This window comes from Peromyscus maniculatus, chromosome 6, assembly GCF_049852395.1.
Source record: "Peromyscus maniculatus bairdii isolate BWxNUB_F1_BW_parent chromosome 6, HU_Pman_BW_mat_3.1, whole genome shotgun sequence".
Lineage (NCBI taxonomy): Eukaryota > Metazoa > Chordata > Mammalia > Rodentia > Cricetidae > Peromyscus > Peromyscus maniculatus.
In genome coordinates, this window is record NC_134857.1 from 38235550 (window position 1) to 38247725 (window position 12176).

The window sequence follows — 12176 nt, forward strand, 5'->3', positions numbered from 1 at the left end:
GACCTTCAACTTCTGATCCTCCTGCCAAGACCTCCTGAGAACTGCAATTACAGATGACCCGGAATTAACTGGACCTGGTTTACTCCCATGCTGGAGCTTGAACCCAGGGTTTGGTGCATGAATACAAGGCACTCTGACAACTGTGCTACATTTCCAGCTCTGCAAATGGACAGGATGGCTGAGGGTGTGAACACACACACACACATACACACACACGGGGAGAGAGAGAGAGAGAGAGAGAGAGAGAGAGAGAGAGAGAGAGAGAGAGAGAGAGAGAGAGAGAGAGATTGCACACGTGTATGACTGAGCCAACTGGAGGACTCAGGGCCTGGACTTTAATTCTCAAATCAGGGTTGTTAAGATGTAGTCAAGGGCGATACGTCTGATCATGTGGGGACTGGGACTCCTATGTTGTACTCTTTAAAGCCTCCAGATGATTTTCTTAAGCTCAACCACCCTCTTCCCAAGACTTCACCTGAAGAATGCTGAGCAGGGTACGATGGAGAGGAGGTCAGATTAGAGAGCACCCCCAATAGCAGGTTTCCTGGAGTGCAGCTGATGATGCTGGAAAGGAGTGCAGTTTCCAGATCTTTTCAGCAGATATTTAGTGACTGACTTGCAGGAATAATTGACAGTTACCATGCAGGTTGGGCTGAAGGAGCTCGGAAGTTTGTGGCACCTGACAAGTGTATGGCTTTGGAGCAGGATGCAAAGAGGGCTAGTCCGTCTTGGGGTTCCATTGCCCCCACCCTTCTGTGAGGCGTTTACCCACCACCCCCACAGTTCCCAGAGTTTTCTTGAGTGCAATCAGCAGGAAATATTAGATAGAAGGATTTATAGCGGAAAATCTTGCGGAGATAAACAGATAGAAAATAAAGGATAGCCTTGAGAGGGCCTGGAACCTATTCCAACGGGCCCCGACTGTCTCTGGCCCAGGGTTTTTATAGAGAGGCCAAGGGGTGGAGCAAAAGACCTCCTCCCCCAGGACTGCCAAGTGCAGACCATCTCAGACACCTGCACTCAGGCCCATGGTCCTGATCATCCTCTATGCGGACCTGCTGGGTAAAGCCACGAGGAACCTGAGAACAGGCTCCCACACCCTTCCCATTACAGTAATGCAGATGGCAGCTTGACCTGCCCATCACCCACCTTGCTGTGGCCAGCAGCTGCTCAGCTCCTCCAGACCTCAGTCCCTGCCTGAGTTACTTGGCCTTGATGAACTCTACTAAGTGTGGGTAATTTTTTTTAGATAAAAATGCCATTATCTGATAATACTCACGTAAGAAGACATTTCCTTTATCGCTTGGTTCCTGTCCCCGTGGACCCCACTGGCCACATTCTTGGCAAAGGACAAGATGACTGCTGGCTTTATTAGGGCTCCATTCATGGTTCTGCATGTGAGGCCCTCACAGGAGGCAATGCTGATTTTTCAGATTCAGGGGCCAGTGTAAGGAATGTGTGTCACTGAGGTATCCAGTGGCATGTGAAGCAATCTGAATTCTTTGCATATTTTATTTTTCTTTTTTTGATTTCCAACTCACACACATCTGGCATATTTTACATCTTTGCAATAAAACATGGTTACAATAGCTTAAGGAATTTATATATCCAAAATATTTCACCATGATCTCAAGATGAAATGACCTTGTCTTCCAGATGTTCAGTGCCTTCCCAATTCTAAGCTACAAACTCAAGATATTGCTCACAGCCTGGTGATGAATAACGTAATCAGTACACTGATTCCCCATAATTTCAGAATTTCATAAATACAAACAACAATGAAGAAGGAATAATTCAGTGCTAAAACTTTCTAGTACAAGGTGGATGACAAATAAGTAATCACAGCAATAAATAATGATATGTGTCTGGTGCAAAGTGCCAATACAAAGAACCCATTATCCTGTTTTATCTTTTGAAATAAATGACTGCAAGTGAGTGAAATTCTGAGAAAATTACATTCCTGTAACATGCCTCATAGCCCTACCGACACGATATGTACATCTATGACAATACAGTCACCAAATATACAAAGAAGAAACATGAAGAAAATGTATAGACCCCTGGGTGATGGCTGGATCGGGACGATGGATGGAAAAATCATTTGAGAGCCATCATTTGATACTGTAAAAGATGGAGTGCCTTAGGCTAGGAATGTGGCTTTAGGTGAGAATCTCACAAGGAACGAAGGGATAAGTTCAGTTATTGTTGTAATAAAGTCTGACTCATTGTTAAACTAAGTTATTTGAGAACCAAGGAGGGGGAAATGTTAGCATCCTCATCCTCCCTGGACATGGAGACGGAGCCAGTGGGCTGACACCAGGGGCGCGACGTCCAGGTGCTGGGAAGTTGATGCAATGGGACTAATGATCATGATTCCCACTCCACACAGGAGAAACCAGGCCCTCACCCCCAGGCTCCCTTTCTGCTGCATCATCAGGTCCTAAAGGGCAGGGCTGAATTTTCTTTGTATAAACTACCAACAATGGCAAATAATGGCTTAGTATCGAAATGCTATATGAGCAAACTTCACTTAGAAGGGATGAATTTAGAATAAAAAGTGCAAATCATATTTTGGTGAAAATGTTAAAACTGCTGATTGAGCCCAAATTCAACCCTTTTGAACAAGCTGCGTCCTTTCCATTTTCTATCTTGAATGCACCAGTTCCATCAAAAGGTGGGGAGTAGGGAGCATGCAGGTTGTACCTCCACAGTAAATTAACAAAGGCTGCTCTTTCTTTATACAAGGTTTCACTTTTACAAAAGTATCCCTTTAAATAAGATGCATATGATGTACAAAGTATCAAACGTGGGTTTTGTTTTTCTCAGCTTGAAAAGAGGCTGGAAATGGGATGCAGGTTAGGTTCAAAGCTTAGACCTTGTAACAACTGGACACAAGGTTCCTCAGAATTGTCAAAAGTCTCTTGTGAGGCTTCCTACAACCTTTCTCAATAAACGACAATATATGAAATAATTACCAAAACGTCTCCTAATTCAGATAATTTACATGATATGAGCTTGCTTGGCAGCAGCTGGTGTTCAGTCCTGGAAAACAGGGTGAAATGGCTCCTGACTATGATGTTCGGCGACTGCTAGGTGGGATGGATGTACAAACAGCCGATGGGACGACGTCCCCACCAGAGAGACTGCCTTTCCACAGAGCACTGTGCTCTCACTTGAACGTGGCTTCTGCAGCTTCTCTTCAGTACCTGTTCTGATGCTCATAATGCCAGCGATTAAAATCTATATTAAAAGCTACAATGCTGCCGGAAGCCATGCCGGTGATCAGAGTCCTGTAAAAGCAGAGATGGGTGTGAAGAGAGGCAGGAAAACAGTACCCACTTTCCACTTTATGCTGGACACGGGCCTTATCTCACAAGTCCCCAAGTCTTAACTGTGCACACTGAGAGAGGTCTAGCATTTCTTCTTGATTCTGCCAAGGGCTGCTCAGCTAGTGGAGAGCCCTGCGGGAGAGCATTAGTCAAGCCCACAAAACCACACATTCTGGTGACCTGGGCTCCACTGCCTCTCAGCTGTTGTATTTATGGTCTACCCACATCCTCCTCTGGGACGAGCCCGGGCTTTTCTGTGGAATTCTGGCCTTTATTTTTTAGTGTCCTTTTAACTATTCCATCTCTTACCTACTCACTATATACCCTGGATATGGGTGGTGGGTATACGAACCATGAGTCTTCCTGAAGCCTCAGGTACCAATTTTGTTTTGTCTCCTGGACAGCTTAGCCACTGTATAGCTTAGTACACAGCAGGTAGTATCATAAAACCTCCAGACTTCGCGCATCCATCCTGAGTCACTGCAGTCACCATGTAGGTGAGATCATCTCTGTCCCTCTTGTGCCTTCTAACCAATCAGAGGCTCCTTTCTCTGGGATAGCTCACTGTCACTGACTGAGTTCACGTCTCATGACATTCTGTCTTGATGGAGCAGTGTGCTCAGCTGTTAATCCAGCCCATCATCAGACCGATGTGTCTTGTACCTACTTCCCCAATATGTGTATACCAGCTCTACTTTCTGTGCGTCAACTGTCCCAATGCAGCACTGCTTTGCACAGAACCCATAAGCAAAATTGAGAATGAGATTAAAATGGAAATAGGGAAGCAGTTGGCACCTTTCCTACACTACTATGGCTCTGCAGGTGTTCACTGACGCCCACTCTGACCCAGCCTGACAAATGGCTCCTCCTCAGCTGCTCACATGGCCAATCATCTCCTCATCTCCTCCCAGGATCTGGTCCTGCTCCTCTGCCATGCAATTAGATTAGGATCGTGCAATGGGTCACCTTGTTATGTCTCCTTAGCACGTGGCAGGATATTTTAGCTAAAATACTGGTAACAGATATTTGCAAAAAGCATTTGAATGAATTGAAAGACAAATAATCTACCTGAGAAGACATTTAAAACACATTAAAAAAAAAACAACTTGTGCACATACAAATAATTAGGAAGTATGCCACATCTATTTACTGGTTTACTCCAATGGTAACCATAAGCTTTCCTTAAAAACTTTTATTCCTCAAGCTGCATCAAGTCACGTCTTTTTCTTGTGTGTGTGTGTGTGTGTGTGTGTGTGTGTGTAGGCTAAAAAACTACTTTGGCTTCATGCCTCAGACACTCTATTGTTCTTGAGATGGGGTCTCTGTCTGGAGCCCATGGACTAGGCTAGGCTGGCTCAGAAGCCCCAGGGATCATCATGTCCCATCTCTTCAGGGCTGAGGTTATGAGTGTGCACACCATGCCTGGCTTCTCTATGTGGGTTCTGAGGTTTGAATTGAGTGCTCATACTTACATAGCAAGCAGTTTACTGACTGGACTTGCATACTGTTTTTCTTGAGTCCTTTGTACCATTCTACTAGACTGTAAAAATGTTTTGTTACATTTATTTTATGTGTTAATACTTAAAATATTTCAAAGCCAATATTCTTCCAAGAAACCTTTTCTATAGTAGAAAAGCTGGGCCTTCCTTGGGTTCTTACTCATCTCCAGTTTGCCCTTTCTATGTTTCTCTTTCCTTAATCTGGGTGGGAGGAGGAGAATGCCAAGCTAACGGCCTGTTCCTATGATCACACTGCCCTTGGCATGGCTCACCTTTGGTCATGGGATAAGTCCATTGCTCTAATGCCAGCATCACATCCAGGGTAAATGTACAGCTGCTTGAAGTCACAGGCCTGCCAGACCTCCACCACACCATTGTCCCCTCCAGTCACCAAGTTCTGTCCATCGCTGCTCAGGAGAATAGCCTTCAGAACAAAAGGCCGATAACAATGATCTCTTCATTTGTTTTGTGTCAATGGTCATGACTGAGCAGCAATTACTGAACAGTCAAGCATTTGCCTTAGTGTATGCAAGCTTAACCGACCAACCAAACAGCCACCAATACCCAACCAACCACCACCCACCCACCAACCAAACAAGCACCAGGTAACCAACTATGAAATAACCAACCAACCACCAACTAACTACCAACTAACCAGGCATCAACTCACCAATCAACATCCAACTACTAATCACCCAACCACCAATCAATCACCTACCAACCACTAACCAATCATCAAACAATCATCCCCCGACCACCAGCCAACCAACTAACCATATCATTCACCAATCACAAACGAACCAACAACCAGCCACTCAATAATCAACCACCCACCTACCAAGAAACCAACAGACCACTAACCAACTACCTGGAAAGCACTGTCAATCTCCTTAACATTATCTCCTTATTTAGTCAGCTGTCCAAGTTTCCTAGATCCAATCCATAGAACTTTCAATATGGAATTTATCAAAATTTTGTTTTGTTTTTTAAAAGACTTATTAAAGCCAATTGAAACAATTAAAATTTTTAAGGGGCTAGAGAGATGACTTAGTGGTTAAGAGTATTTCCTGCTGTTCTAGAGGACACAAGTTTTGTTCCCAGCACCCATGGCTCACAATCACCTGGAACTCAAGATCCAGGGAATCTGATATCCACTTCATTCCTCTGAATTCAAGTGTGCACACTCCCTGCTCCCCAGATATAGCATAATTAAAACAAAAATCTTTAAAGCTAATTTGGTTATAAACTTATGAAAGTCATAATGAGAATATTGCCAAACTAATCTAGAAAGATTAGAGAGAACTTTGTGAAATGTTCTCAATCTGTGAGAACACTCCATTTTGTAAAATCTGAGTGTAAATAATGGAGACAGCATAAAGAACAGACATATTTCACAATAGTTTTTAGTACTGAGGCACCAGCCACTGTCCTTCATTTGTGAATGAGGGCAACAGTCAGGGTTCTCAGGACAGGCTTCTTTGTCCACATGTTCTGATCATTCTGTCAACTTGGCAGAACTCTAGATGTATCTGGGAAGGACAAATCTTAATTGAAAAAAGTGCCTCCATAAGATTGGGCTGTAGGCAAGCTTGTGGGGCATTTTTTAAAATTAGTGATTGGGGTGGGAGGGCCCTGCCCAGGGGTGTCCTGACTTGTATAAGACAGCAGGCTGAGCAAGCCATGAGGAACAAGCCAGTAAGCAGTGTTCCTCCTTGGTCTGGGCTTCAGTTCCTGATTTCCCTTCATGATGGACTGTGATCAAGCTGAAGTAAACCCTTTCCTCTCCAAGTTTCTTTTGAGCATGGTGTTTTATCACAGCAATAGAAACTCTAACTAGGACACCATGGGAACATAGAGCCACGACCACTGTTTGTGAAGGGGCAAATAACTGTGGTCTCTAGAGTCTACTCATTGAGCTGCTTATTCAGTACTGAGCAATCTTGGGTTTGTTCAAAGCATTCATCAACATGAGTTTGCATGCTTTCAAACCCAGCATGTGTTTAAGTGGATGCCGGGGAAGCTCTACACCAAGCCATTTTGATGTCAAGTAAGTCTGACTCCTATGGCTTCTTGCTGCTCAACACTGATGTGTACTCACCCGGGTGGAATCATTGATTTCCATTTGAGCCAAAAGTTTTCCATTGATGCTGAAGTTGCTAAACCGTCCTCGCTCATAGTAAATGATGCAGTGGCCTTCACTGGATACAGAAATTAGGCGTGGGAACAAGCAGTTTTCTGGCCCTTCTAGGGCTCTCAGTAGGTCTCCAGTGATGGTATGGACAAGGCAAGGGCCCTCTGCAGTGGGGAACACAGATTCCAGGCTAATTAGAGAGACTACCAGGGCCACCAACCCAAAACCACACCTGAGTGGGCACTGGGGTTTGTTAAAGGAAATGAAGACAACAGAGGTGTGCTGTGGCTGTAACACTATTCACATACACGTGCATGCATACACACCCACCTACACTCACACACAGAAACACACACAGTGATGCAGCACCCACAGCGCTCTAAAGTTTAAATCTCTTCCCCTACCTCCAGTAACAGTCATCACAACCAGCTTTAGTTCCCAAGTCAAGTGAGCAAAGAGTATGCCCAAGAAGTTTGATCTACTGTGTTTTTAGAAGGTTCTCATTAAGAAAATGATCGGAACTGTTGCTAAATTTCTCCAGTTGCCTCAGATTTCAGCATCACAGTATAGACATGTCACCGCCAAGCAAGCTTTGCCTTTGTAGTTCATATGTAAGATGTAAATGTGTAATTAAGAAGTTAATTGATTAATTCAGACTACAGAAATATTTTTTTGCCTTTTAATATTAACAGTGGGGCAAAAGTGGGAAGGATTCAGAGAAAGGCTTATCTTATTTCAGGGCAATTTTATGGCCTTGGAAAATATATTAAGAAAATATATTCAGTTTCCACTGACCTAATCATGGAAACAAATGCTGTAACTTCATACTATATGCCTGCCTCTTTGCTCACTCAAAAACCAAAGCCTGCAAAAACTGTGGTTACATGTCAATTGATTTGAATAGCCACATTTTACACACAAAAAAGGTGTCAATATCAAACTATACTTAATCTCTCCCCCGACTAAAAGGGGGAGGGCTATGGAGACCTGTGGGAAAGAGCGAATCTCTCTGCTGTCACCACTTGTAGGAAAGAAGCTTTTTGCTTGCACCTGCAGAGCTAGGCTCACTTGTTCTGAAATACAAAGCAAATGGTCTCTTTTTCTCAGACTGCTCATACTCCATAATGCTGCCGAACAATCTCTGACAACAATGTCTGGTCATCTGGAGTCTTAGACCTTGACAAAAATAAAAAATAAAATAGCAACCTACCCCCTATCTCCCCCCAAAAAAACTTTCAAGGAATTCCCACTAAAAATAATAATGCTAAGCCCTTATCCATCTCTTGCTCTAGGCCTTTGCTCAGCTCTGGCCAGCCTCCTACACTCTGGCCCTTATGGTCTTTCTGCCTTGACAGTTCCCATTGAGGCCTGTAATCCCTGTCAGAAGAGCCCAGAAGAGCCACCCTATCAGAAGAGCCTCTTCAGGTGACAATTCTTCTACACAGGAAATGAAGCAGTCTGTCTCCTTTTCCTCTCTCCCTGCAGAGTCAGCTTTGCAGAGAAAGGACCTGCAGAGGAAGTGAAGGTCCTAAAGCCAGACTAGTGAGTAACTTGATCCAAGTTCAGTGCATTAGTGGTATGCATCCTTTGTCTTTTAAATGCCCCTTCTCATGGCTGCATCATGAGGATTCATTGCAAATTTAATTTACCAGTGTCTGGGTAAGAACGCCAGTGACCACACTGTAAACTTTTAACTATATTTTATGGCAATGCTGGTAAATAATACTAATCTTTGATAAAACTAAGCAACTGCAGAGAACCCAGATGCTACACCGGTTGGAGTTGAACCTCTGGAAGAAATCAACAAGAGTCACAGCTAGAAAATGCTCACTGCCTAGAGACAGAAAATGAAAGAAATGGCTTCTGACCTTTAGCACCACTGATAACGAGTCCGAGTTCCGCACAGACGGAGACACAGACAACTTCATGGTCATGGCCTGTGAGGACAGCTCTGGGTGCAGGATAGTCACCTACAAAGAAACAGCAACAGGGCATCACTGGAGACCAGTGCAGACATGATGAGCCACTCACAAAACAGTCACCGACGATGAGGAAGGACATTTACTAGCTGTATGGCCGGAGCCACTCACTTTGCCTTCTGCCTGTCCCTCACGTGTGACATGGCATAACTACTGTCCCTGCTACAGGCCGGTGGGGACAGCGGGGAAATTAATCCGTGTGCATGCTCAGAGGTGTCAGTGGCTATCCTCTCAAACATATGTAGGGTCATGTAGTCATGGCAACATCGTGTGAGGTCAGGTCATCTCACTGTCTCCAGTGCCAGCTTAAACATGAACATGGGAGACACAGAGCACTGGGCAACAGTAAATGGTTCCTGAAAGCACAGTGGCCACAAAGTAACTCAAAATCCAATGACAATGTGCATGTGGCGTTTCTGGAGGCTGGTAGCTCACCGCTCTGTGGGCATGGTTTTGAACACGTGCTCCTGTACTCTGTGCCACACAACACTAACTTCCTGCAGCACCTGACTCAGATTCCAGACAGCCACAGGTTAGGGACTGTAGTTCTTTGGGCACACATGCGTTTTTCTGTTATTATAGACACACGATGGTTCCGTTCAGTACCTGTTCCTACTGTCATCTTCATCATGTGTCAACTGAATACACATCTAGACTGAACTGCATCAGACTATGTGATCTTGAAAGCTGTTGACACGACTTCTATTAGAATACTAAGTAAACTCCGACTCGGGAGTAAGACAGAATTTCCAACCATGTTGAAAGGGACTACACATGCTCCTGCCATTTAGTAATATGGATTTCTATAAAGTAGCATTCTCAATTATAAAGTCAGAAGTCCATGGACTATGAAAAATGTACACAATGTTCTACATCCTCCAGTGTCCAGTGTTCAATCGAGAGTTAATCCTTCATGTTAAAATGAAGACATCATCTCAATGAAACTTTGCTTTCTCCTTTGATAACGGATGAAATTAAAGGTATACCAAAGAATTGTTTTAATACAGATGTCTATGATTTATTATGGGTGTTTGATTTGTACACCTCTTTCTACACCTGTATAACTATGGTTGTATAAAAATGTCACGGGTGCAAAGGGGTCATGAGTGGAGAGGGTTTAAGAAACTCCCCAGTTCCACATAGTCTGTCCCACAAGGCTCTGTAGGGCTACTCAGCCCCTTCCTGAGTGCCTCCTGTATCAGGAGCTGGATTTGAGTGGGAGCTTCCATGTCTAAAGCTCATGCTCTCATACTCACTTAAAAACAGCTCCTAAGTCTCCACCCAAACAGGCAGAGGTGATTGGAAGCAGGAGGGGGTATGGGCAAAATTGCAAAGGAAAGACAAGTATCTCAATTTTCCACTTCTTAGGAACAAAGCTAGCTAGGAAGTCAGGCTGAGTCATCTCCCATTGGTGCCCGACCTCTGAATACAGTCCCCAGTTGCCTGGCTGCCTTCTACCGGTGAGGAGCTGAGGCCAGCAATGTTAACTATGGCTTATAATACCCTGTTTCTAGGAACAACACACTTACTCAAATCTTACGTGGCTTATAGTCACCCATGTCTCATTTTGCTCCTCATTTTTAAAGCACTATACTAAACTCATATGGTCTATGTCATTGGTTGATCTTTGATGTCTGCAGTATCCTTCTAGCAAAGAGCACATACATAGAAAGCCGCCTTTGTGTGTATGTATATCTGAATACAATGACTTCATTTTAAGTCCATCAGCTTCACAAGCCATTGCACCTTGAAGAGCCACACTGTAACCTGGGTCTTATAACTGCAGCCAACTCTTCCAAAATTCTAGAAGACTTATGTTCTAAGAGATCAGCAGATAATTCCTTGAGGACAGAAAATTCTATGATATTTTGTGCTAAATTTCATTCATTCCTATGAAACTAAAATTTCTCTCAGGTAGTAACACAGATGAAATCCATTTGTGGTCATAATTATGCCTTGAATTTTTTCCAGTGGAAATTTGTCTTAAGATGAATTGTGAGTAAGACTGGTTTTTTTCTAGCTAGGGTTCAAGGACCCAAGAATACATTTGTAAGATGTGACAATCGCCCTCCTTCTCTTCGTTTGTGATGTTGATGACAATTTTCTTCTTTAAAAAGAACCAAGTTGGGTCTTCCAACATAGCAGCCAGATTTGCCTTTGTTTCTGGAATTAGGGAATTTTTAAAATATTTATTACACATTAAGTATTTATATGCTTAAGATTAAAGAAATAAAATGAATTCCTTTGTACTCAGCCCTGCATAAGAAATGTAGAACTGTTAATACACCCTTCTTACATCTTAAAGAGCATCACACATTTTAAAAGTTTTCTCTCCTGCTTCTTGTTTGTTTTTGTGGAGTAGGTTTCTCAGCCTGGGGAGATTTTTTGGTTCCTTGTCTGCTTTTTCTCTGTGAATTCCTTCTGGATGGGTACCTCCCCATATCCCCATCTCGTCTTTCCGAGAACTGCCCTGTGTTTTGGCCTTAGGTCTTGGCATTCCTCTTTCCGAGAACCGTGTCCTGGCCTGAGACCCTGGCACTCACTGTCAGGCGCAGGTGCGGAGACACGAAGGCTCAGGGGCTGGCATGTGCACCTGCTGCCGACATGCCCCTTTGGCACTCTTGTGACTCGGGAAGGGCTTACTGTTTTCTGCTTCTCTAGAGACTGTCCATGTTGGTGAGTCTTCTCAGATCTATCAACACAAATTCTCCTTTGAAGTCTTTCTGAAGTGCAGACTGGGAGAATGAGCACTGTAGCCCACAGTAGTTTCCCATCAGCTCTCAATCTATGCAAACTGTAGTAATGGGCTTTGAATAACGGTAAAGTACCTGTCAGCCTTGAGTTTGTCTGAAACATATTCACAAAACTGAAAAACTGTGCTTCCAAGACATCTTCAGTCTCCTGTTAAGGTGATTAGGCATTAATAAGATGGATGTGTGCACACTTGTAGGCCAGAGGTTGATATCCAGTGTCTTCCATTGCTTCCTAACCTCATTTTTGAGATAGGTTGTTTCAGTGAACCTGGAGTTTGCTGTTTTGGCTAGACTGGCTGGCCAGTGACTACCAGTGCTGGGGATACAGATGTGCAAGGTCACTTCCTGAGCACCCCAGTGTGTGCTGGGGAATCCAAATGCAGACTACCTTGTACTTGGTTAACTGCACTTACCCAGTTATCCTTCTCTCCCAGGCATACTTTTAGTCTCTCTGATTACTCTGGAGATATTAATACACTAAAAAA

The 12176-nt window shown here is 43.7% G+C and overlaps 1 protein-coding gene across 10 annotated transcripts in view; it reads right to left on the reverse strand.

Moving 5' to 3' along the window:
• Positions 1–1494: 1494 nt before the first annotated feature.
• The window catches only part of Nbea (neurobeachin), a 545747-nt gene continuing 535065 nt past the window's right edge, over positions 1495–12176 (reverse strand). For all 10 annotated transcript variants that reach the window (XM_076574103.1, XM_076574106.1, XM_076574104.1 and 7 more), the window contains 4 exons: positions 8828–8929; positions 6927–7123; positions 5101–5252; positions 1495–3290 (listed from right to left, as the gene is read on the reverse strand). In XM_076574103.1, the coding sequence (XP_076430218.1) occupies positions 3200–3290; positions 5101–5252; positions 6927–7123; positions 8828–8929 (542 nt within the window). In that variant the 3' untranslated portion in view covers positions 1495–3199. The remainder of the gene's footprint in view (positions 3291–5100; positions 5253–6926; positions 7124–8827; positions 8930–12176) is intronic.